This window comes from Thunnus maccoyii, chromosome 24 (genome assembly GCF_910596095.1).
Source record: "Thunnus maccoyii chromosome 24, fThuMac1.1, whole genome shotgun sequence".
NCBI lineage: Eukaryota > Metazoa > Chordata > Actinopteri > Scombriformes > Scombridae > Thunnus > Thunnus maccoyii.
The window spans coordinates 9,608,602-9,636,182 of record NC_056556.1 but is presented as its reverse complement, the minus strand read 5'-3'; the positions used below and the strand labels follow the sequence as shown (position 1 = coordinate 9,636,182).

Below are 27,581 nucleotides of genomic sequence, written 5' to 3'. Positions count from 1 at the left end.
TTAGTAAAAGTTGTACATCTTGTAACATGCTTTAACTGACATGTTTACTTTTGTGGTCATTACCATGTGCGTGAGATGAAAATAGCAAGCAGCATGCTCTTATCACCTTTTTGTAATAAGGAAACTGCTGCTTCGTCTTCACACAGCACTGTTTTAACTGGACACAATTGTAAGTGACAAACACACATCACTTGATGCAGGTTAACAGATCAGTCTGAGCACAAATGAACAGCATCCTCAGAGTCTGAGGTGCCCACACGAAGGAGAAAACATACAAAAGTTCTGTAATGACTGTCTAGTTATGAGCAATTCAGGATGAAATGCCCTATAGAGGGCCTCTATATGCGACAATCTGGAATGAAGTGCCCACATGGTGCCTTTTCAGTGGAAGAAAATGTGATAGTGCCCTGTAAAGAACCCGCAAAGATGAGAAAATACAATGTGTCGTTTAACTGAAGAGGATATAATGCAGTGCCCTATGATGGATGCTGTTGTAATGGAGTGAACTGGAGGTTTTGTATGGGTGCCCTTCTAGTGAACAAAAAAAAGAACAAAAGAAAAAAGTGCAATTTAGTCTAATTTAAGTCTAACATACTGAAGTGCAGAATTGGGTGCCCTTTCAATGAAAAAATAGCCCTATAGGGTGCACTGTATGGGATAAAAACATTGTGAAGTAAGGGAGCCCTTTATATTTTTTCGTCCCTGCCTCTGAGACAGCCTGAGTCCGCCACTGCATTGCGGCCACATCTAGACATCCCTTTGCCACCTCTGCTCTTTCTCTTTTCACTCCCGGACAGATAACTCCTCTCTGTTTTGCGAAACGATTGTCTATGCAAACAAACCTGAATGTAATGCTGCTCACAGAGACGCTGATGAGATAGGGCTCATTAGGGGAGGGTTCCTAGCACTGGTTGTCGCTGCAATAGTACCGCAGTTAAGGGGGATTCTCACATTTTCAGACAGCGTAAGTCAGCCCTAGGAGGGCGTCCTCATGCCTCCATCAATCATACAGGCACAGCGTCTCGGTAGAAACCAATGTGCTGGCCAAACACCCGCTCCACAGCAAGGTGGAAGTCAATGACGTGGCAGAAATTTTGGGGTGTCTTCTGGGGTGGCCAGTCAGATTGTAGAGGTGGAAATGGACACCCCAGCCACCCATTTAAAAGCACACATGGTTGGGAGATGATCAATGCCATCCTTTCTCATCCTTTATCATATATTATGTGGCTTTATGTGAGGAGGTGTTCCTCCGGCTTCTGGGCTGAAGATTTGAATAAATATTTGCAAAATGGAGTCACACACGCGCACACACACACAGGTGTCTCTCTCTCTCTCTCCATTCCGTATTTCCATTTCATTTCCGCTTGCAGCAATGATGACACAAGCTGCAGTCATAACAATCTTTTTTGTTTTGGGAGTCTTTCCAAAAGGTAAGAGAGAGATGTTAGTCTGTACTTTTACAGAAGTAATTTTTTCTGCTGAAATTCAAAGCATCATGGAGGATTCCTGTGTATTGTCTAACCCAAAGTGAATGTTTTTAGAAGAAACATATTGAATCCTGCTGTGTTCCTCTGTCTGTTTTCAGCATCTGTGTTCACTACAACCAACCTGCAACACATTTATGAGTTAACATGAAGCTTAAAGTGACTCAGACTCTTTTTTACTTTTAACATCACAGTTCAGTCTCTATAATAAAGTTTAGTACTTTACCTGCAGCCTGTCCTACTTTGAAAAGCAAAACTATATTTGCTGAAATAAATCATATTTTATCACTGAGTTGCAGTTTCACCATTACATTATAAATCATTTTGAGCAGTTAAGTATCAATTTATAACAGAATTCATGTTAAAATGTTCACATCAACCTAAAGTTCACACACAGCTTAAACACCATATTTCTTTTCCTCCATGCAGGTCTAACAGCTGTGATACAAACACAGCAGACTGTGATGGCAGCAGTAGGAGAAGATGTCCATCTCAGCTGTCAGCTCATGCAGTCTAGAGATGTTCTTCAGGTCACATGGCAGAAACTTTCACCTGAGGGGAAGGAGAAGAATTTTGTTGGCTACAGAAACTTTGAGCAAGGAGTGAGTGAAGATTTTCTTGGGAAAGTGGAGTTTAAAGATGCTGGACTGCAGAACTGCTCCATAGTTATCAGGAAGGTGATGGAGCAGGATGAAGGCTGCTATCTCTGTTTGTTTAACACGTTTCCTGATGGTTCTCTGACAGGCAGAACCTGCCTCCAACTCTATGGTGAGCTCCTTTCTTCACTTTTGAAGACATATTTGTGGTGAATTACAGTTTTAACTTGTTTAACATTGATGGCAGTTAGAAATGATGGCTGTTAAATTGCCTGCTTGACGTCAGTTTGCCATGAAATGCAAATACTCCACATCACTAAAAGCATGCATTTCACACACTTTGCATCCAACTGTCATAAAAGTTGATTTTACTCCCAAATATAAGAAGACATGATGGTCATGATATTTAAATTATTTCATTGTTATCTCCAAATTCTCATTTTGTGAAATGAAATGTAGGAAACAGAGACAACTGCTCATCATAATGTCCAAGAAACCAAAGATTTTTTAAAATGTTTGTTTTATTCAGTCTAAAGCCCAAATATATTTGATTTATAATGTTATAAAACAGAGGAAATCAGCAAACTAGTTGATTTTTTGTAACAACTTGCTCCATGTGATATTTTTTAATGTTTTGTCTTTGCAGAGCTGCATGAACCCATTCTACAAATCACAGAATCAAAGTCTACTGAAGAGACAGTTGTGTCCTGCTCGGCCACAGGTCGTCCTGCTCCCACAGTAACTCTGAATGTCACACAACAAGACCTCTACTTCTCTCACAACAGCACAGTCAGTGTCACCAACACCAACGGTACAGTCACCGTTACCACTACAGCTGAGCTGTCTGGTCTCCATGGAAACAGTGCACAAGTTGGATGTGCAGCACGACTGCTCTCAGTCCCTGAAATTCAGGTGTTTAAGACGATTCCTGCTGATGGTGAGAAACACTTCCAAAACCACAGATTTATAAACTGATTATCACTTTATGATTCTGATTTGGTTTCATTTTTCAGGTTTTGATGATGAATCTGGATCCAATAAGAGTAAGTTAACCTTAAAGTTGTCTCAAGTCAAAGTTCACATTTAAACTGTAGTTGCTTTATGAATGTTTAGTGTTTCTATCACGTTTTTCCTCTTTTTCTCATAGATTTCACTTTGACCGTTACATTGATCACAGCAGTGGTCGTTGTTTGTGTTGCTGTAGTCGTCACTGTCCTGCTCAGACATAAACATAAGAACAGGTCATTTCAACTTTCAGCTCAATATCTGTCTTGTTGTGATACCAGTGTCTCACAGTTAATATGGTAATAATTTATTGACATTAAGAGGAAACACAGAGCTTAAAGAATCTATACAGACAACACCTATAAATAAATAATATTTAAATGTTCTTAAATCCTTCAGTCTGCCACACAGGGACGATGAGGAGATCAAGATGCTATAAGAACCAATGTAAGACCATCATGAGTAAGACAATTTCATAATTGCAGCTGTATGCAAAAGTTTGGACATCCCTTAACAAATAACATATTTTAATGATTTTTTTTAAATTGAAAAGATGTAAACAGTCTCTCTAGGATATGGAACATAAAACACAATATTTTCAGCAATCATTCATGCATAGATACTTTTTATGTCATAAATTGAACAAAAATTTGAACAATAAAAACATCATTGTGGCATGTGCAGAGGTTTGGACATCCTACATATTCAGTACTTAGTGACACTCCTCTGGCAGATATCACAGCTTGCAAACACTTTTTGTTGCCAGATAAAAATTCTTTCAGTTCTTGTATTTGGGATTTTCTCTCACTCTTATTTGCAAAAGGCTTCTAGTTCTGCAATTTTCTTGGACCGTCTTGCATGCACAGCTCTTTTAAGATCTACCCATATATTTTTAATTATGTTTAAGTCAGAGGACTGTGAGGGCCGTTCCAAAACCTTCAGCTTGTGTAAATATATAAATAATATATAAATGTTCTTAAATCTTTCAGTCTGTCACACAGCGTCACTGAGGAGATGACACAAACATCAATCAAAGACACTAATGAGTAAGATAATTTCATAATTATTCACTTGTTCATATTTATTATTAATTGCTTCTTCAGAAAATGATTTAATCCATCTTCTCTCTATTTTGGCATTAAAGTTCCTTTCTTTCTCTACATCTCTTTAACTAATGTGTTTTTATATGAAGGTACAAAACACCTTTAATGAAGCAGAACGAGCAGATCAGACAATGGACACCTGAGAAGAAAAATCCAAAAGAAGAGAAACCAGAACCACCACCTTCTGCAGTTAGACGTCTCTTTAGTGACACACAATAATCCACAAGACTGTAGTTTCATTACAAAATCAGTTAGACTTGAACAAATCTGCATCAAATCATGTGTTGGTAAAATGTGCAGACATTGTAGAAGAATCAAAAGGTGTCCTGAACAAGATGAATCTCTCATCTTATTTCTCCAGATTGAAAAGATTAATGTACACAGAGGTTTTGATGTTTTTGTGCTATTTTATTAACCATGTTTTATGTGATAATGAGGTGGGATGGTTGGATGTCAGCACAGGAAACATGAAGTGAGGAAGAGGAATTTGGGAGAAGTTGAAGGCAAAGCAGGCTGAAGCCTTGAGGTTGTGTTTTGGTGACATCATGGATGTATTATAAGAGCTCTTGCAATACATCATTGGGGATACTGTGTTACAGACTGATCTCAGGGTGCTGTAGTGCCATCTAGTGTGCTTTTTGAGAACGAAAGAATTGGCTTTTTTAAGAGTCAGAAATTAAAATACAATGGCAATAAAGAGGACTGAAGTAACTCAAATTAAGCATCACTAAATAAAATAATTCAAATTTCTGTTAAATTGGAACTCCTTCCTTGTTAAAATGATCTATACTTCTATCTATCAGACAACTGCAGCTGATTCAGAACGCTGCTGCTCGAGTCCGCACTAAGACCAAGAAAGTGGATCATATCACTCCAGTTCTCAGATCTTTACACTTGTTTCCTGTCTGTCAAAGAACTGATTTTAAAATACTGCTGTTGGTTTATAAAGCACTGAATGGTGTAGGACTAATATACATTTCTGATCTGCTATGTTTTGAACCATCCAGACCTCTCAGGTCGTCTGGTACTGGTCTGTTTTCTGTTCCCAGAGTCAAAACTAAACATGAAGAAGCAGCGTTCAGTTTTTATGCTCCACATATCTGGAACAAACTCCCAGAAAACTGCAGTTCTGCTGCAACTCTCAGTTCTTTTAAATCAAGGCTGAAGACTTTTCTGTTTGTTGCCTTTTATTAAACTAAATTTGACAGTTAATATCTTACACTGCACTTTAACTTTTATTCTCCTGTTTTATCTGTCTTATTCTATTTTAGCTTCTTTTTATTTCCAATTTAACACTTTTTAATTGTACTTAAATGTCTTTTTACATTGACTTGTGTTGCTTTTATATTTTGTCATTTTGTGTTTTATGTAAAGCACTTTGAATTACCTTGTTTGAAATGTGTTATACAAACACATTTGCTTTGCCTATACTATTGTAATGTGAAGATAATGCAAAAGAAGATATCATTATTTATCAATATGTATCTATTAGAGATAATATATTACATGAGACATTTGTAAGTGTGTTTGAAATTTTGTTCTTTTTTTTTTGCAATTTTGCACTTTAATGTTTGTGTTTACATAGAAAATGTTGGACATCTACATCATATGCAACACTTTGCCAAGATATTACAAAGAAAGGAAATTGAATTGGCCTCTATTGTTTTTAATCATAATTCTTTACTTTTAGGGATTTCTACTGTAAGATGTATCCCAATGATTTGCAGGAGGGGGGCTGGTAATATAGAAATACTTTTAGAGCAAAACAGTCAGACTTTGTATGGAATTATTTTTAAATATGATGACGCATCACTCTGTGTTATGATCTCTCATCCAGCCGCTGTGCTTCATTATTATGATTATTCTCTCATTTTCACATACAGGCTAAATAAGAGCTGCAAGTTTACTATAAGTGGTGGTTTGGCAGTAAGGTCTAGTCCTCCACTAAAATTACCCTTTTAAGTCTTGAGGAACAAAAATCACCCTCTGAGTTGTGCATTAAAATAGTCCTTGACTTCAGATAATGATTATTCATTCCTGTATAACATCACAACTCCATCAGCTAGTGGTGCTATTGAGAACAGCTCCCACTAGAACCTGTATGTAAAATAAACAGGTGCGATTGGAATTAGATAGTTGTTGTGAGTTCATATTATTTGTGCTTTGTTGCAATTGTTAGACTTTGAAGATACCTCGTGAGTATTGAGAATAGCAACCCTCAGCTTTAACATTGTTTAACCAGGTTTAATCATCCAAATCATATTGTGATGTGTTGTAAGACTATTTCATTTATGTAAAATGTTTGTCCTTGTTTGACCTTGAAGATGGCTGAGTAGCCTGCAACCTACCACCATTTTAGTCTACATAATGTTTTTATAAATATAATTCTAAATATGAAATAGCCATTCTTCTAATAATCATTTCCTGTCCTGATCCGCCCAATTAAAAAACAGTTCTTGGTGCATTCTTGGTTTTCAGAGCACCTTCAATCTAACTAATCTAGACTAGTGCAGTTGGCTGTTTCTTGACTTAATCCAAGAGATTGGGTGGTGTAGAAAAGAAGGAAATTTGTTTTAAATTACAATTTCTTTTCAGAGGGAGGAACCCCAACTCCCCCATTTTCAAACATGACCAGGCGCCCTCCTACATGTGGTTATTTTAGGGCTTAAATGTGCAGCAACAATATTAAATGCAGCAAATGTGTGCGACTTTAAACTTTGCTGAAGGTACTGACGACCGAGAACGAAAGTAATTCAGTGTTGAAATCCTGGATGTATCCCAATGATTTATGAGCGGGATGTTCCACTATAAGAGGGGGGATCAGTTTATGTGCTTAATATAGATTTTTTTTTTTAGAGTAAAACGGCAGCAGCTGGTTAAATCAACAGTTTATTCGACACTGAAGTGAATGTCGTTATGTTGTTTATAGAAGGATTTATTCTAGGGATTACTTATATTATTTTTATATTGACACCTACTGTACACCTGGATTAGTACAGTCTTAGTCTCCTATAGACACACCTTTGTCCACGACGCTCCTTTTGAATCTTGGCTCACATGGAGCAGCAATGTCAAACCGTGCCGTCTTATATTTCCTTTTTATGGTGGCGGTATTTGCAAAAGGTAAAAAAAAAAAAAAAAAGAAATCCGTTATTATAATGTATGTAATTATTATGTTGAAGTTCATATGTCAGAAGCAAAACCTTCCAGACACATTTCATATTTGTTTTCCTTTTATCGTCAGATATTCACGTTCTCTTGCACATTTAAATTGTTCAAATCTCTGTCTTCATTATTTTTTCCTTTTTTAATCTTTTTCAGCGATACATGTTTTTTGTTTTTGTTTTTTTTACATTTGGTATTAACATGCGTCTCGGGTGATCCGATCACAAGTGGACAGCTTTAAGTACAGGTGTGAACGCACCCAAAACGCATTGAAGACGCATTGAGATCCAAACACCACATTAGGAGGTGGTCTGGGCCGCATGTGACCACATTCATTTAGAAGTGTAAACGCAGTGTGTCCCGGGCCACACTGAAGGACCGCCTACTCAACGGACGTCCTCTATTTTCCGTCCGTGAACCCTCCGTTCAAAGCTGTGATCAACTTGTTTGATAACTGGATAAAGAAATGCTTTATTTTTCATGTAAATTAAAAGAACGTAATCCACATTACGTATTTCCTGTTTTTCTCGTTCCTCTGACCAGTTTTCCTCATCAAATCGACAACTGGAATAGAAATTAAACCAAAACCAGAAACTAACTTGTTTATCGCTTGTCTGCGTAAAAAATATTTCAGAAGCTAAACGTTGCTGGATAGTTTCTTCTGTCCTGTCAAGTTGATTAATACAGTTTTTTGTTTTGCTGCGCTGCTCAACATAATGAGGTCAGGATTTATCAGCAGGACCAAACTGTTTCACTGTATGAACCTGGACTGTGTGTGTGACCTGTTGGATGTGTAGAAGAACACAGAACATTCATTAACATTAGATCCTGTCGGTCTGTCGTAGATTTAAATAATCAATGAAGTTGCGCTGCTGTGTCTCGTGCGTAAATGCGCACAGTGTCTCTCATTAGGAAGACACAGCTGTGGGGAGATCGCTGCATATAACTCTACATTTGATATATATATGTTCAGACGCAAATTGATAGGACAGGCATTTGATTTTCATGAGGGGGCACAATGTATTGTATATTTGTTTATCCTGTTATCAAACAAGTGAAACACAGCTTTGGACGGAGGGTACACGGACCCCCGCTCCTCCCGCCAGTTAAAAACAACAACGAATTTGGTCTTTGCAAACGGAAATGATGTCCGTGGTTATTTGCATACAGAGCAGGGAAGTGAGTTCCGATCACAAGTGGCCACTTAAGACGCACGTGTACACGCATATTCATACCAGGTGTGAGCAAAACCTATGACTCAGTATGTTTTTAATGACTTGTTGAAATGAGGGGGAGAACTTTGTATAAGTCCTCTGGGCTTCTTTCCTCTGCTGCACAATTAATATAACTTTGTTTACTTTGTAATATTTTATCGTAAATTATGTGCAACTAAATAAACTAAACTATGTTATAGTTGGTTTTAAAGTCATTCGTTAAAGTAGGTTAAACCAAAAAAGATCTTAAGAAAGAACTTAGCTTTTCAGATTTGGCAATGACTGCGTCATTAAATTATACATCACAATGTGAAGCTGTAGAAATAACCTCAGCCTCACATCTATAACTGTCATTTCTTTTCCTCCATGCAGGTCTAACAGCTGTGATACAAACACAGCAGACTGTGATGGCAGCAGTAGGAGAAGATGTCCATCTCAGCTGTCAGCTCATGGAGTCTAGAGATGTTCTTCAGGTCACATGGCAGAAACTTTCACCTGAGGGGAAGAAGAAGAATCTTGCCACCTACAACAAACACTTTGGACAAACAGTGAATCCTGGTTTTAAGGGGAAAGTGGAGTTTAAAGACGCTGGACTGCAGAACTGCTCCATAGTTATCAGGAAGGTGATGGAGCAGGATGAAGGCTGCTATCTCTGTTTGTTTAACACGTTTCTTGATGGTTATCTGACAGGCAGAACCTGCCTCCAACTCTATGGTGAGCTCATTTCTTCACTTTTGAAGACATATTTGTGGTGAATTACAGTTTTAACTTGTTTCACATTGATGGCAGTTAGAAATGATGGCTGTTAAATTGTCTGTTTCCCGTCATTTTGTCACAAAATATAAATATTTCACATCACAAAAAGCATGTTGTACATACTCTGCATTTCACACACTTTGCATCCAACTGTCATAAAAGTTAATTTTATTCCCAAATGTAAGAAAACATGATGGTAATGATATTTCATTTCATATTCATATTCATATTATATTATCATTATATAAAATTCCTCAATTTGTGAAATGAAATCTAGGAAATAGAGACAACTGCTCATCATAATGTCTAAGAAACCAAAGATTTCTTAAAATGCTTGTTTTATTCAGTCTAAAGCCCAAATATATTTGATTTATAATGTTATAAAACAGAGGAAATCAGCAAACTGGTTGACTTGCTCCATGTGATATTTCTTTAATGTTTTGTCTTTGCAGAGCTGCATGAACCCATTCTACAAATCAGAGAATCAAAGTCTACTGAAGAGACAGTTGTGTCCTGCTCGGCCACAGGTCGTCCTGCTCCCACATTAACTCTGAATGTCCCACAACAAGACCTCTACTTCTCTCACAACAGCACAGTCAGTGTCACCAACACCAACGGTACAGTCACCGTCACCACTACAGCTGAGCTGTCTGGTCTCCATGGAAACAGTGCACTAGTTGGATGTGCAGCACGACTGCTCTCAGTCCCTGAAATTCAGGTGTTTAAGACGATTCCTGTGATGAAACAATCATCTGCTGATGGTGAGAAACACTTCCAAAACCACAGATTCATAAATTAATTATCACTTTATGATTCTGATATTTGTTTTTCTTTCTTCAGATTTTAATGATGAATCTGGATCCAATAAGAGTAAGTTAACCTTAAAGTTGTCTCGAGACAAAATTCACATTTAAACTGTAGTTGCTTTATGAATGTTTAGTGTTTCATATCACATGTTTTGCTCTTTTTCTCATAGATTTCACTTTGATTGTTACATTGATCACAGCAGTGGTCGTTGTTTGTGTTGCTGTAGTCGTCACTGTCCTGCTCAGACATAAACAGAAGAACAGGTCATTTCAACTTTCAGCTCAATATCTGTCTTGTTGTGATACCAGTGTCTCACAGTTAATATGGTAATAATTTATTGACATTAAGAGGAAACACAGAGCTTAAAGAATCTATACAGACAACACCTATAAATAAATAATATATAAATGTTCTTAAATCCTTCATTCTGTCACACAGGGATGATGAGGAGACGGAGATGACACAAGAACCAATCAAAGACCATCATGAGTAAGACAATTTCATAATTACAGCTGTATGCAAAAGTTTGGACATCCCTTAACAAATAACATATTTTAATGATTTTTTTAATTGAAAAGACGTAAACAGTCTCTCTAGGATATGGAACATAAAACACAATATTTTCAGCAATCATTCATGCATAGATACTTTTTATGTCATAAATTGAACAAAAATTTAAACAATAAAAACATCATTGTGGCATGTGCAGAGGTTTGGACATCCTACATATTCAGTACTTAGTGACACTCCTCTGGCAGATTTCACAGCTTGCAAACACTTTTTGTTGCCAGATAAAATTCTTTCAGTTCTTGTATTTGGGATTTTCTCTCACTCTTCTTTGCAAAAGGCTTCTAGTTCTGCAATTTTCTTGGACCGTCTTGCATGCACAGCTCTTTTAAGATCTACCCATATATTTTTAATTATGTTTAAGTCAGGGGACTGTGAGGGCCGTTCCAAAACCTTCAGCTTGTGTAAATATATAAATAATATATAAATGTTCTTAAATCCTTCAATCTGTCACACAGCGTCACTGAGGAGATGACACAAACATCAATCAAAGACACTAATGAGTAAGATAATTTAATAATTATTCACTTGTATATATTTATTATTAATTGCTTCCTCAGAAAATGATTTAATCCGTCTTCTCTCTATTTTGGCATTTAAGTTCCTTTCTTTCTCTACATCTCTTTAACTAATGTGTTTTTATATGAAGGTACAAAACACCTTTAATGAAGCAGAACGAGCAGATCAGACAATGGACACCTGAGAAGAAAAATCCAAAAGAGGAGAAACCAGAACCACCACCTTCTACAGTTAGACGTCTATTTAGTGACACACAATAATCCACAAGACTGTAGTTTCATTACAAAATCAGTTCGACTTGAACAAATCTGCATCAAAGCATGTGTTGGTAAAATGTGCAGACATTGTAGAAGAATCAAAAAGTGTCCTGAACAAGATGAATCTCATCTTATTTCTCCAGATTGAAAAGATTAATGTACAAAGAGATTTTGATGTTTTTGCGCTAATTTTTAATCATGTTTTATGTGATAATGAGGTGGGATGGTTGGATGTCAGCACAGGAAACATGAAGAAAGGAAGAGGAATTTGGGAGAAGTTGAAGGCAAAGCAGGCTGAAGTCTTGAGGTTGTGTTTTGGTGACACCATGGATGTATTATAAGAGCTCTTGCAATACATCAGTGGCTGATACTGTGTCACAGACTGATCTCAGGGTGCTGTAGTGCCATCTAGTGTGCTTTTTGAGAACAAAAGAATTGGCTTTTGTAAGAGTCAGAAATTAAAATACAAAGGCAACAAAGAGGATTGAAGTAACTCAAATTGAGCATCACTAAATAATATAATTCAAATTTCTGTTAAATTGGAACTCCTTCCTTGTTAAAATTATCTATTCTTCGATCTATCAGACAACTGCAGCTGATTCAGAACGCTGCTGCTCGAGTCCGCACTAAGACCAAGAAAGTGGATCATACCACTCCAGTTCTCAGATCTTTACACTTGTTTCCTGTCTGTCAAAGAACTGATTTTAAAATACTGCTGTTGGTTTATAAAGCACTGAATGGTTTAGGACTCACATACATTTCTGATCTGCTACGTTGTGAACCATCCAGACCTCTCAGGTCGTCTGGTACTGGTCTGTTTTCTGTTCCCAGAGTCAAAACTAAACAGGAAGAAGCAGCGTTCAGTTTTTATGCTCCACATATCTGGAACAAACTCCCAGAAAACTGCAGTTCTGCTGCAACTCTCAGTTCTTTTAAATCAAGGCTGAAGACTTTTCTATTTGTTGCCTTTTATGAAACTAAATTTGACAGTTAATATCTTACATTGCACTTTAACTTTTATTCTCCTGTTTTATCTGTCTTATTCTATTTTAGCTTCTTTTTATTTCCAATTTAACACTTTTTAATTGTATTTAAATGTCTTTTTACATTGACTTGTGTTGCTTTTATATTTTGTCATTTTGTGTTTTATGTAAAGCACTTTGAATTACCTTGTTGTTTGAAATGTGTTATACAATTACATATGCTTTGCCTATACTGTTGAAATGTGAAGATAATGCAAAAGAAGATATCATTATTTATCAATATGTATCTATTAGAAATAATATATTACATGAGACATTTGTAAGTGTGTTTGTAATTTTGTTCTTTTTTTTTGCAATTTTGCACTTTAATGTTTGTGTTTACATAGAAAATGTTGGACATCTACATCATATGCAACACTTTGCCAAGATATTACAAAGAAAGAAAATTGAATTGGCCTCTATTGTTTTGAATAATAATTCTTTACTTTTAGGGATTTCTACTGTAAGATGTATCCCAATGATTTGCAGGAGGGGGGGCTGGTGATATAGAAATAATTTTTGAGCAAAACAGTCAGACTTTGTATGGAATTATTTTTAAATATTATGACGCATCACTCTGTGTTATGATCTCTCATCCAGCCGCTGTGCTTCATTATTATGATTATTCTCTCATTTTTACATACAGGCTGAATAAGAGCTGCAAGTTTACTATAAGTGGTGGTTTGGCAGTAAGGTCTAGTCCTCCACTAAAATGACCCTTTTAAGTCTTGAGGAACAAAAATCACCCTCTGAGTTGTGCATTAAAATAGTCCTTGACTTCAGATAATGATTATTCATTCCTGTATAACATCACAACTCCATCAGCTAGTGGTGCTATTGAGAACAGCTCCCACTAGAACCTGTGTGTAAAATAAACAGGTGGGATTGGAATTAGATAGTTGTTGTGAGTCCATATTATTTGTGCTTTGTTGCAACTGTTAGACTTTGAAGATACCTTGTGAGTATTGAGAATAGCAACCCTCAGCTTTAACATTGTTTAACCAGGCTTAATCATCCAAATCATATTGTGATGTGTTGTAAGACTATTTCATTTATGTAAAATGTTTGTCCTTGTTTGACCTTGAAGATGGCTGAGTACCCTGCAACCTACCACCATTTTAGTCTACATAATGTTTTTATAAATATAATTCTAAATATGAAATAGCCATTCTTCTGATAATCATTTCCTGTCCTGATCTACCCAATTATAAACAGTTCTTGGTGCATTCTTGGTTTTCAGAGCACCTTCAATCGAACTAATCTAGACTAGTGCAGGTGGCTGTTTCTTGACTTAATCCAAGAGATTAGGTGGTGTAGAAAAGAAGGAAATTTGTTTTAAATTACAATTTCTTTTCAGAGGGAGGAACCCCAACTCCCCCATTTTCAAACATGACCAGGCGCCCTCCTACATGTGGTTATTTTAGGGCTTAAATGTGCAGCAACAATATTAAATGCAGCAAATGTGTGCGACTTTAAACTTTGTTGAAGGTGCTGACGACCGAGAACGAAAGTAATTCAGTGTTGAAATCCTGGGTGTATCCCAATGATTCACGGGAGCGGGATGTTCCACTATAAGAGGGGGGATCAGTTTATGTGCTTAATATAGATTTTTTTTTTGAGTAAAACGGCAGCAGCTGGTTAAATCAACAATTTATTCGACACTGAAGTGAATGTCGTTATGTTGTTTATAGAAGGATTTATTCAAGGGATTACTTATCTTATTTTTATATTGACACCTACTGTACACCTGGATTAGTACAGTCTTAGTCTCCTATAGACACACATTTGTCCACGACGCTCCTTTGGAATCTTGGCTCACATGGAGCAGCAATGTCAAACCGTGCCGCCTTATATTTCCTTTTTATGGTGGCGGTATTTGCAAAAGGTAAAAAAAAAAAAAAAGAAAAAAAAGAAATCCGTTATTATAATGTATGTAATTATTATGTTGAAGTTCATATGTCAGAAGCAAAACCTTCCAGACACATTTCATATTCGTTTTCCTTTTATCGTCAGATATTCACGTTCTCTTGCACATTTAAATTGTTCAAATCTCTGTCTTCATTATTTTTTCCTTTTTTAATCTTTTTCAGCGATACATGTTTTTTGTTTTTGTTTTTTTACATTTGGTATTAACATGCGTCTCGGGTGATCCGATCACAAGTGGACAGCTTTAAGTACAGGTGTGAACGCACCCAAAACGCATTGAAGACGCATTGAGATCCAAACACCACATTAGAAGGTGGTCTGGGCCGCATGTGACCACATTCATTTAGAAGTGTAAACTCAGTGTGTCCCGGGCCACACTGAAGGACCGCCTACTTAACTGACGTCCTCTATTTTCCGTCCGTGAACCCTCCGTTCAAAGCTGTGATCAACTTGTTTGATAACTGGATAAAGAAATGCTTTATTTTGTTTTTCCATTTTTCATGTAAATTAAAAGAACGTAATCCACATCCCGTTTTCCCGTTTTTCTCGTTCCTCTGACCAGTTTTCCTCATCAAATCGACAACTGGAATAGAAATTAAACCAAAATCAGAAACTAACTTGTTTTTCGCTTGTTTGCGTAAAAAATATTTCAGAAGCTAAACGTTGCTGGATAGTTTCTTCTGTCCTGTCAAGTTGATTAATACAGTTTTTAGTTTTGCTGCGCTGCTCAACATAATGAGGTCAGGATTTATCAGGACCAAACTGTGTGACCTGTTGGATGTGTAGAAGAACACAGAACATTCATTAACATTAGATCCTGTCGGTCTGTCGTAGATTTAAATAATCAATGGAGTTGCGCTGCTGTGTCTCGTGCGTAAATGCGCACAATGTCTCATTGTGGGGGGCAGAATGTATTGTATATTTGTTTGTCCTGTTATCAAAAAAGTTGAACACAGCTTTGGACGGAGGGTACACGGACCCCCGCTCCTCCCGCCGGTTAAAAACAACAACGAACTTGGTCTTTGCAAACGGAAATGATGTCCGTGGTTATTTGCATACAGAGCAGGGAAGTGAGTTCCGATCACAAGTGGCCACTTAAGACGCACGTGTAGACGCATGTTCATACCAGGTGTGAGCAAAACCTATGACTCAGTATGTTTTTAATGACTTGTTGAAATGAGGGGGAGAACTTTGTATAAGTCCTCTGGGATTCTTTCCTCTGCTGCATAATTAATATAACTTTGTTTACTTTGTAATATTTTATCGTAAACTCGATGCAAATAGATACACTAAACTATGTTACAGTTAATTTTATAGTCATTTGTTGTGAGAAGGTTAAACCTAAAAATAACTTTGTAATTTTTCATATTTTGTCAATGACTGCTTCATTAAGCTGTAGCAAAAACATCAGCCTCACATCTATAACTGTGATTTCTTTTCCTCCATGCAGGTCTAACAGCTGTGATACAAACACAGCAGACTGTGATGGCAGCAGTAGGAGAAGATGTCCATCTCAGCTGTCAGCTCATGCAGTCTAGAGATGTTCTTCAGGTCACATGGCAGAAACTTTCACGTGAGGGGAAGAATAAGAATTTTGCCACCTACAACAAACAGTTTGGGCAAACAGTGAATGCTGGTTTTCAGGGGAAAGTGGAGTTTGAAGATGCTGGACTGCAGAACTGCTCCATAGTTATCAGGAAGGTGATGGAGCAGGATGAAGGCTGCTATCTCTGTTTGTTTAACACGTTTCCCGATGGTTCTCTGACAGGCAGAACCTGCCTCCAACTCTATGGTGAGGACTAGACCTGAAACTTATTTTCATTATTGATGGCATTTCTGCTGAAAAGAATTGATTAGTCCACTAATGGGTGTAGCTGTAAGAACCTTTCTGCATTATTAAAGACATTTCCATAATCATTAAATTGGATTTTGTATTTCCAGTATTAAACAGATTCCTGCTGGAGAATTAAAACTTTAACCTGTTTCATAATGTATCTCCACTCTCACATGCAAATAGATGGCAGATTAAAATAATGTTTATTTGTCTGTTTGCCATGAAATTGATTTTTGTCACACATGACATTAACTGTATTTTCACACCGCAAAATGCAAAAAGTGCAAAAAGAAACAAAAACAGTGCTTGTGTGCATTTATGTTCACGTACAGTATTTTCATATAGAGCTGCAACAATTAATCAATCGACAGAAAACTGAAACAGCATGAAAGTGACAGATGCTGCATCACCAGTAGCAGGTGATTCTTTCTAGGCCAAACAAACTAACATACAGGACACAAAGTATCATGTCAAAGCTGATGTCTTTATAAGAAATGAATTCATGTGAAACAGTATTTAATGTTTTGTCTTTGCAGAGCTGCATGAACCCATTCTACAAATCAGAGAATCAAACTCTACTGAAGAGACAGTTGTGTCCTGCTCGGCCACAGGTCGTCCTGCTCCCACAGTAACTCTGAATGTCCCACAACAAGACCTCTACTTCTCTCACAACAGCACAGTCAGTGTCACCAACACCAACGGTACAGTCACCGTCACCACTACAGCTGTGCTGTCTGGTTTCCATGGAAACGACACACAGGTTGGATGTGCAGCACGACTGCTCTCAGTCCCTGAAATTCAGGTGTTTAAGACGATTCCTGCAGTGAAACTGTTTTCAGTTCTTGGTGAGAAACACTTCCAAAACCACAGATTTATAGATTAATTATCACTTTATGATTCTGATAATTAGTTTTCTTTCTTCAGGTTTTGATGATGAATCTGGATCTGATGAGAGTAAGTTAAACTTAAAGTTGTCTCAAGTCAAAATTCACATTAAACTGTAGTTGCTTTATGAATGTTTAGTGTTCATATCACATGTTTTCCTCTTTTTCTCATAGATTTCACTTTGATCATTGCATTGGTCGCAGCAGTGGTCGTTGTTTGTGTCGCTGTAGTCGTCACTGTCGTCATATGTAAATATAAGAACAGGTCATTTCAACTTTCAACTCAATATCTGTCTTGTTGTGATACCAGTGTCTCACAGTTAATATGGTAATAATTTATTGACATTAAGAGGAAACACAGAGCTTAAAGAATCTATACAGACAACACCTATAAATAAATAATATATAAATGTTCTTAAATCCTTCATTCTGTCACACAGAGACGCTGAAAGAGGTCAGGAGATCCTATGAGTAAGATAATTTCATAATTATTCACTTGTTCATATTTATTATAAATTGCTTCTTCAGAAAATGATTTAATCTGTCTTCTCTCTATTTTAGTATTTAAGTTCCTTTCTGTCTCTATATCTCTCTAACTAATGTGTTATTTATACATGAAGCTGATTCTGATGCACTTTACTCTTCATGGTCCATTGTGTACTCATAGTCAGCCTGTTTATCCACATAACTGTTAACTGTCAGAGTCATTCAGTGATAGAAATATGTATGATGTATTGTAATAATGTGAGTGGAAACTGACTCATGTCTTGTTTTTATCTGAAGGTACAAAACACCTTTAATGGAGCAGGAGAACGAGCAGATCAGGAAACGGACACCTCAGGAGGAAAATCCACAAGGGGAGAAACCAGAACCATCATCTTCCACAGTCAGAAGTCTATTTTGTGACAAATAACCTACAAGACTGTAGTTTCAATACAAAGTCAGTCAGACTTGAACAAAGCTGCATCAAAGCATGTGTTGGTAAAATGTTCAGATATTGTAAAAGAATCAAAAAGTGTCCTGAACAAAATGAATCTCTCATCTTATATCTCCAGATCAAAAAGATTAATGTACACAGAGGTTTTGATGTTTTTGTACAATTTTTTTACCATATTTTTTCATAACATATTAAGCTTTTTAAAAAATAATTGAATGTTACCTTTGACTCAGAGAAGAGCTACTTTAATGTCTGTGACATGTTGAATACAACCAGTTTCTCTTCTTTCTTGCTGTATGTTGGGACTTTAAACTCTACCAAGTATTTTGTAACATCTATGATATAATTCTGATATATTGTTTTACACCAATTTATTCACTCATCAGTTTTTTAAAGTGAAATGGTTATAACTTTTGGTTTTGTCCCTCTGTCACAACTACTGTCTCAGTCCTGCTCATTTAGTCCTTTCTGCCTCTGTCTCAGCCTCCAGCCTCCTTCTTACTTCTCCAGACCTCTTGCATCGACCTTGAACCTTTCATTCTCTGCCATTCATCACCTGACCACCAGGTGGCCTCAGACTTCTCCACTGGTCTGCTCACCTGTTCTCACCTGTTTGCCTGATAACTTGAACTTTGAACTGTAAAGTAAAGTGCCTTTACCTGATGTGATGTTGTTGTTCCTCCTGACTGGCTTCTGTTAAGCAGATTGTTTCTTTTCTTCCGGGGACACTTTCAGATATCACACTCAGATGTAAGCAGTTTATTCGACAAACTTTGCCATTTGCATCAACGATGACTCACGGTGCCGTAAATAAAACTCTTTTTGGTTTTGGGAGTCTTTCCAAAAGGTAAGAGAGAGATGTTACATTAGTCTGTACTTTTACAGAAGTCAATTTTTCTTCTGAAATTCAAAGCACAGTGGAGGATTCCTGTGTATTTTTAACTCTAACTCAAAGTGAATGTTTTGAGAAGAAATATTGAATCCTGCTGATTTATTCTTGTTTTCCACATTCAAAGTGCGACAGGTGAATGTTTCTTGCTGATGACATTTTTAGTTACAGGAAACTAAGACAAAAAAAGCACCATTGTTCTGTGTTTTCAACATCTGTGTTCACAGCAACCAACCAGCAACACATTTATGATCCTCACCTGTTAAACATGAAAACAGCTTAGTTATGAAACACCCTTTTCCACATTTCAGTCTCTATAATAAAGTTTGGTGCTTTGCCTGCAGCTTGTCCGACTTTGAAACATAGATTACTGAAATGAAAGTTCCCCATGACATAAATAATTTTGAGCAGTTCATGACATTCAGTGACATGTTAAGGACATTTTGGTAAGAATCAGACATTAATCTACATGACAGGATTTGTGATTGTGGAGAGCTCTGTGTGTGCGCCTTTGCCAACTAAAGCCACGGAAAGTGTGGATTTTGCTTTTTATGAATTGATATTGCTGTTGAAATGTGGTGGAAAAAAAGGAAAGAGCTTTCAGAAGAAAAGTCCCTTTCATTTATGTATCCTGCCTCCATCCTCTTTGCCTTGTACACACATCCGTGACCCTCAGTGTGGCGTTAAAGCCTGACAATATGCACGAAACGCAGGATCCCCCGAAAAAAAAGAATTAGAAACCTGATGTTACCGAATTGTTTCTTTGCTCCGTGGGGCACTTAGAGACCAATATGCTGTTTTATATTACATTTTAGAAACAAATCTATGTATGCTATATTCTAGTGATAGTAATGTTAATGATATTAACATTACGAGCTAACGCTTGGGTGACACTTCAAGAGGACACAGAACCACCACAGACAAACGGAGTTAAACGAGAAAAGGGAGGACAGACAGGAGGACGTGGACGTTGTGTGAACTGTCTTGGAAAATTAGACAAGGTAAGTATTAGTTTTGTTTGTAAATGTGTCAATATATTTTGTAGTTCTATTGTTTTTCTCTGCGGGGACAAGAAGATCTGAATAAATATTTTCATAGATGATTGCAAAACAGAAATTATTTGGAGTAAAGACCTAAGAGTCCCACAGTTAAATATGTGCGCAGTTTCGCATGTTGTGTTGAGTATCTAAAAATATGTTCAATGTTTGACGTGCAGGGCTGTAAGCCTCACAGCTATGTGAGCATTTAAAAATAAGGGCGGTGTAGCTGAGTGTGCACATTTAGGCCAAAATCCGCCTGCATGGCTTGGACACGTTTTATGCTGTCATTTCATTTGCTTATTTTTTCGCTGACGTGACAACTGTAGAGCCGGAATTGGTCAGTAAATGGTCACTGCAGTTCCCTTAATGTGATTATTTATGACCATAAATAGCTTTTTGTCTTTACAGTGAAACCAACAGAGATCAGTGTAGTTGAGTTGAAACTTACAGCAATGATGGCACAAGCTGCAGTCATGAAAATCTTTTTTGTTTTGGGAATCTTTGCAAAAGGTAAGAGAGAGATGTTACAGTAGTCTGTACTTTTACAAAAGTCATTTTTCTGCTGAAATTGAAAGCACCGTGGAGGATTCCTGTGTATTTTTAATTCTAACCCAAAGTGAATGTTTTGTGAAGAAATATTGAATCCTGCTAATTTATTCTTGTTTTCCACATTAAAAGTGCGACAGGTGAATGTTTCTTACTGGTGACAGTTTTTATTTACAGCAAACTAAGACAAAAAAGCAACATTTCCTTTCATGCATTAGTGCATAAGAGGATTTTGTTTCGTTTTTCAGGACTAGTGTTGAACTGCTGATCACCCAGATGGTAAAGGAGGGAAGAAGCTGTAATAGAGACTCTGAAGTAGAAATCTATAACAGAAATTGTGTTGAAATGTTCACATCAACCTAAAGTTCACACACAGTTTAAACCCCATATTTCTTTTCCTCCATGCAGATCTAACAGCTGTGATACAAACACAGCAGACTGTGATGGCAGCAGTAGGAGAAGATGTCCATCTCAGCTGTCAGCTCATGCAGTCTAGAGATGTTGTTCAGGTCACATGGATGAAACTTTCACCTGATGGGAAGAAGAAGAATCTTGGCAGCTACAACAAACAGTTTGGACAAACAGTGAATGCTGGTTTTCAGGGGAAAGTGGAGTTTAAAGATGCTGGACTGCAGAACTGCTCCATAGTTATCAGGAAGGTGATGGAGCAGGATGAAGGCTGCTATCTCTGTTTGTTTAACACGTTTCCTGATGGTTCTCTGACAGGCAGAACCTGCCTCCAACTCTATGGTGAGCTCCTTTCTTCACTTTTGAAGACATATTCGTGGTGAATTACAGTTTTAACTTGATTCACATTGATGGCAGTTAGAAATGATGGCTGTTAAATTGTCTGCTTGCTTATATCCCAAATGTAAGAAGACATGATGGTCATGATATTTAAATTACATTATAATTATATTAAATTCTTCAATTTGTAAAATGAAATGTAGGAAACAGAGACAACTGCTCATCACAATGTCCAAGAACCCAAAGATTTCTTAAAATGCTTGTTTTATTCAGTCTAAAGCCCAAATATATCTGATTTATAATGTTATAAAACAGAGGAAATCAACAAACTAGTTTATTTTTTTAACAACTTGCTCCATGTGATATTTTTTAATATTTTGTCTTTGCAGAGCTGCATGAACCCATTCTACAAATCAGAGAATCAAACTCTACTGAAGAGACAGTTGTGTCCTGCTCGGCCACAAGTCGTCCTGCTCCCACAGTAACTCTGAATGTCCCACAACAAGACCTCTACTTCTCTCACAACAGCACAGTCAGTGTCACCAACACCAACGCTACAGTCACCGTCACCACTACAGCTGTGCTGTCTGGTTTCCATGGAAACGGTGCACAGGTTGGATGTGCGGCACAACTGCTCTCAGTCCCTGAAATTCAGGTGTTTAAGACGATTCCTGAGGTCAAACTGTCATCAACTGATGGTGAGAAACACTTCCAAAACCACAGATTTATAAAGTGATTATCATTTCATGTGATTATGTATTCTATAGAAAGAGCTTCTCACTACCAAGTATGTGGACATTTATATGTTCTATCTTTAGATAAGTCTACTACTGAAGGGGAATGCAGGTGTAAGACCCGTCGCTCTGGACAAAATGATAATAACGCAATAATCAAATATTTGTTTTAGGTCGTCAGTAGTTGAAGCTCCTTGTCTGTTTTGAGAAGAAATATTAAATCCTGCTGATTTATTCTTGTTTTCCACATTCAAATTGTGACGGGTGAATGTTTCTTACTGATGACAATTTTTATTTACAGCAAACTAAGACAAAAAAGCAACATGGGTAATTAATTAGAAATTTAATTACAATAAATAAGTCTGTCTCAGAAACAGCTACATGTTCCTCTGACTGTTTTCAACATCTCTGTTCATCACAACCAACCAGCAACACATTTATGAGTCAACATGAAGCTTAAAGTGACTTAAACTCTTTTTCACTTTTAACATCACTGTTCAGTCTCTATAATTAAAATTTACTACTTTACCTGCAGCCTGTCCTACTTTAATCACTGAGTTGCAGTTTCATCATTACATTATAAATCAATTTGAGCAGTTAAGTATCAATTTATAACAGAAGTTTTGTTGAAATGTTCACATTAACCTAAAGTTCACACACAACTTAAACCCCATATTTTAACAGCTGTGATACAAACACAGCAGACTGTGATGGCAGCAGTAGGAGAAGATGTCCATCTCAGCTGTCAGCTCATGCAGTCTAAAGATGTTCTTCAGGTCACATGGCAGAAACTTTCACCTGAGGGGAAGAACAAGAATCTTGCCACCTACAACAAACACTTTGGAGAAACAGTGAATCCTGGTTTTCAGGGGAAAGTGGAGTTTAAAGATGCTGGACTGCAGAACTGCTCCATAGTTATCAGGAAGGTGATGGAGCAGGATGAAGGCTGCTATCTCTGTTTGTTTAACACGTATCCTGATGGTTCTCTGACAGGCAGAACCTGCCTCCAACTCTATGGTGAGCTCCTTTCTTCACTTTTGAAGACATATTTGTGGTGAATTACAGTTTTAACTTATTTCACAGTGATGGCAGTTAGAAATGATGGCTGTTAAATTGTCTGCTTGACGTCATTTTGCCATGAAATGCAAATACTTCACATCACTAAGAGTATGTTGTACATACTCTGCATTTCACACATTTTGCATCCAACTGTCATAAAAGCTGATTTTTATTATTATAAAAGTTAATTTTCTTCCCAAATGTAAGAAGACATGATGGTCATGATATTTAAATTATATTAAAATTATGTCAAATTCCTCAATTTGTGAAATGAAATGTAGGAAACAGAGACAACTGCTCATCACAATGTCCAAGAACCCAAAGATTTCTTAATATAAAATCTGTACTTGTTTTATTCAGTCCAAAGTCCAAATATATTTGATTTATAATGTTATAAAACAGAGGAAATCAGTAAACTAGTTGATATTTTTAACAACTTGCACCATGTGATATTTTTTAATGTGTTGTCTTTGCAGAGCTGCATGAACCCATTCTACAAATCAGAGAATCAAACTCTACTGAAGAGACAGTTGTGTCCTGCTCGGCCACAGGTCGTCCTGCTCCCACAGTAACTCTGAATGTTCTACAACAAGACCTCTACTTCTCTCACAACAGCACAGTCAGTGTCACCAACACCAACGGTACAGTCACCGTCACCACTACAGCTGTGCTGTCTGGTTTCCATGGAAACGACACACAGGTTGGATGTACAGCACGACTGCTCTCAGTCCCTGAAATTCAGGTGTTTAAGAAGATTCCTGCAGTGAAACCATCACCAACTGATGGTGAGAAACACTTTCAAAACCGCAGATATAAATTGAATATCACTTTATGATTCTGATTGTATTTCATTTTCCAGATTTTGATGAGGAATCTGGATCCAATAAGAGTAAGTTAATCTTAAAGTTGTCTCAAGTTTCACATTTCATAAAAATTCACATTTAAACTGTAGTTGCTCTATGAATGTTTAGTGTTTCATATCACATTTTTTCCTCTTTTTCTCATAGATTTTACTTTGATCATTACATTGATCACAGCAGATAACAGTGATTCAGTGAAAATTCGCGTGGTCTCCTGTCACTAACATCCACTTCCCATTTGATAGTTGCATTATGAATGTTGTTCCATATGCGAATGTTCCTCCTTTTCTCAGGTTCCACTGTGATCATTGTGTTTGTGGTATTGGCCTGTGGTTGTGTTGCTGCAGTCATCGCTGTCCTGCTTAAACGAAAATATAACAACAGGTAAGTCTTTCAGTCAATATCTATTGTAATGCTTGTGTCTGAGTTAATATTGAAATGAATGTTTGTTCAGCTTTAACTTTTCTTAAATCCTTCAATTTGTCACACAGGGACTCAGAGATGAATGAGATGAACCAGAGCAACAATTAAAGACACTTATGAGTAACACACTTTCATACTATCATCATTCACTTGCATATATTTATCATGTATTCCTAATTATTTCTGATCAGCCTCCATCCTGTTGTGTATTGTCACTTGTTTTGATTCTCACTAACTTGCCTCTTTGTCAAATCAGTATTATTTTTGTAGCCCAAAGTTGCAAATTTGTCTCAGAGAGTTTTACAATCAGTACAAAACATGTTTATTCACATTAAGAGGATACACAGACAGGCGTGTTGCAGCTGCAGGTGTTAGAAACATGATTGGTCATCCAGCCAATCTCAGCCATTTGAGTAACCCACCAGGCCAGGGAAGAGTAAAAGTTGAAGTACAGTAAAGTTAGGTTTGTACATTCAGAAACTCCTATTACTCACCGCTGGCTGTGATAACATGTTAGGGAATGACAGGTATTTAACTAGTTAGTAATGTAGAATTTTCTTTTGTAACTTTGTCTTATTATCTGATGTGTCAGCTCAGCTAACATTAGTCATTCGACATACATGGGAAAAGCTATCCTAAATGCAGGCCAGGAGGCAAAATTAATTTGTAAAGTCACTTCTCTTGTGGTTTTTAAATAGTCATAGACAAAGACAAAGATGAAATTACACTGAATGTAAATAGTGAATGTGTATGATTCCTGTAAGATTACGTTTTTCTGTAAAACTATGAGCATTTAATTTATTTTTTCTTGATTATATATTAAATATTTCTGAACATGAATACTTTCTCATAATCTTCATTTCTCATCAAGCAGTGGTTTTGTTGCTTCCTCTTAACTTGGCGTTAGATTTTTTTGTGTTGAGTTAAAAAGAAATTTATAACAGGAACTGTGTTGACGTTTTCACATCAACCTAAAGTTCACACACAGCTTATACCCCATATTTCTTTTCCTCCATGCAGGTCTAACAGCTGTGATACAAACACAGCAGACTGTGATGACAATTCTGCCTTGTGACTCCACCACGTATTTTGTAAATTCTTGTTGTTTTACACCAATTTATTCTTGCATACATCCATATTTTTGTAAAAATTTAAATAGATTCTGGTTTTGTTCTTTGTACTATTCTCTGCTGCTCATTTCCTTCTTTTTTATTTTTTGTCACACAAACCTAGTAGCAGCAGAGATGAAATTACAGATCATTGAATGTAAAAAAAATAACGTGCAACAAAATAAAGAAACCATCAGAAGGAAGCTCCAATCTAGTAATTTTCAAGATTGACATTTATTGATAGATCCTCGGATACATGTTAGACTTTGTGTGACATGAAACATTTTTCTCCTTCCTCTGTGATTTTTGGAAAGTGTCGGTTAAAATTGGTATCACTGCTACTGCTGCCACTGCTATTATGTCTTCTAATGCTAATGAAGGCAACAATAAAGGAGCTATCAAACCTTCATTTTCTTCATAATGTCATTAATTCCAAACTGTGCCTCAATGTCTGCTGCAGATTTTTTCATAAGTAATTGTACAACATGGCCGCTGGAGGTCGCTGTTTATACAGATTTACTGTGGGAGTGTTGAGACATGAAGTTACTAAATCCAGGATAGTCTATGTCAGAGCCATATAGAGATGTATACAACTGAATATGTGGCATTTTCATACAGTGCGGAAAAGTTTTCTTCTGTTCTCTGAAGCTAGTTGGTTACATTTGTCTCATTTACAGTCATTTACATAATACTTTCACTAATTACCCTTCTGAGCTTGTCTGCATAATGCTGACAACATAGCAGGAAGAGCATGATAGTCATACTTTTCAAATATTGCCAATATTGACACTGACAAATTGTACATTCATCCAGTATGTGCAGTAAATGTATTGTTATAGCCCACAGGTAGGTAGACACAGCAAAAGTCAGTAACTTCAATGTGTGATTGTGCTAGTAATGCAGATTTATCTCCTTTATAGATAAGAAAAGTACCCTGCTGTCCACACTCATCCACATATTTATGACAGTTGGACATTTAAGCCAAATAACACTTTCAGTTATTTAGTTATTTAGTACTCAGCAGTGGAGGAGCTTCACGCACACTACTCTGCACTGTTTTGCCTTTTCTCCTTTTTCACCTGCTGAGAAGAATTTTTGGTGTTCAGACACCTCAACTCACCAGTGTGGTGCAATGACATACAGCAACATTTTGATCCAGAAAGAAAAAAATAAAAAGGCTCAGCTAGATTTACATGATCAATCTCTGTTAAGCAGCTGATGAACTCGACACAAGATGACAAAAATTAGTGTTTTAAGTCTGTTTCCATTTGTTTAATGATTTGATGAATAATTACCACCAATGCACATACACAGAGTATAAAAATATTATAAAATGTATCAATTTAATGTTGTGATAAACTATAATTTTATTTTTTTAATTGTAGATTGTTTTGATCTGTCAATAATTAATCCTCCTCATTCTTTATGCAAATTCTGCGTTTTAAATGCTCATTGAACATCATATCTTATGCTTCAAAGTTTGTTTTTTTTTTCTTCGTAGTGGCCAATTAAAAATAGATTTGAACAGATGAAAGAAAACAAGAACACCACAATGAGAAACAGATGAGAGCCAGAAAGCCCTCAGAGGGTCACACACACATAAGAAGGGGGCCTGACTTGTTGTGGTCTTGCAGACTGCAGACGGAAACTTGCTGCTTGATAAAATCATGTCAGTGTTTCTCATCTGTCACATCAGGTATCAGTATTACTGTAGCCTACGATTCATTACTTTATTATAATTTACCTGCGACAGAAACATTTACATCTCCAACATCGTATTGCTCATAAATCCTTTCATCAAAATAGCATATAGGAAAGGATTATGTATATTTAACATATATAAATGTTTGTTTTTTCAGCCTCTCACATCATATACAACAAAATATAAAAAAGGAAGTAAACTGAATTGGCCTCTATAGTTTTGAATAATACTGTAGTGAACTTGCGTTGTAGTTTCTTGTGAAGGCTGTGACAACTAATCAAAGACTGATGGGTTTCACCTGATCTGAACTGTTGCTGCTGACAAACTCTGTGAGCTGATCGTTCTCAGCTGGTCTTGATTGCTGAGATGACGAACTGGTAAATGAGAGCCGAGCGA

At 36.8% G+C, this 27,581-nt stretch overlaps 3 protein-coding genes across 4 annotated transcripts in view; all 3 read left to right on the top strand.

The window, feature by feature from the left end:
• The window catches only part of LOC121891965, a 203,674-nt gene that overhangs the window by 140,729 nt on the left and 35,364 nt on the right, over positions 1 to 27,581 (top strand). The window lies entirely within an intron of this gene.
• LOC121891934 overlaps positions 1,403 to 27,581 on the top strand; it is a 29,021-nt gene continuing 2,842 nt past the window's right edge. The window contains exons 1-7 of the mRNA XM_042404639.1: positions 1,403 to 1,430; positions 1,914 to 2,252; positions 8,940 to 9,281; positions 9,776 to 9,940; positions 15,872 to 16,213; positions 16,792 to 17,100; positions 17,180 to 17,209. Of these exons, the coding sequence (XP_042260573.1) occupies positions 1,949 to 2,252; positions 8,940 to 9,281; positions 9,776 to 9,940; positions 15,872 to 16,213; positions 16,792 to 17,100; positions 17,180 to 17,209 (1,492 nt within the window). The 5' untranslated portion in view covers positions 1,403 to 1,430; positions 1,914 to 1,948. The remainder of the gene's footprint in view (positions 1,431 to 1,913; positions 2,253 to 8,939; positions 9,282 to 9,775; positions 9,941 to 15,871; positions 16,214 to 16,791; positions 17,101 to 17,179; positions 17,210 to 27,581) is intronic.
• LOC121891933 (butyrophilin-like protein 2) overlaps positions 22,617 to 27,581 on the top strand; it is a 52,470-nt gene continuing 47,505 nt past the window's right edge. Inside the window, exon 1 of one of the 2 annotated variants that reach the window (XM_042404637.1) lies at positions 22,617 to 23,049. In XM_042404637.1, the coding sequence (XP_042260571.1) occupies positions 22,743 to 23,049 (307 nt within the window). In that variant the 5' untranslated portion in view covers positions 22,617 to 22,742. The remainder of the gene's footprint in view (positions 23,050 to 27,581) is intronic. The other variant, XM_042404638.1, reaches the window with a different exon arrangement.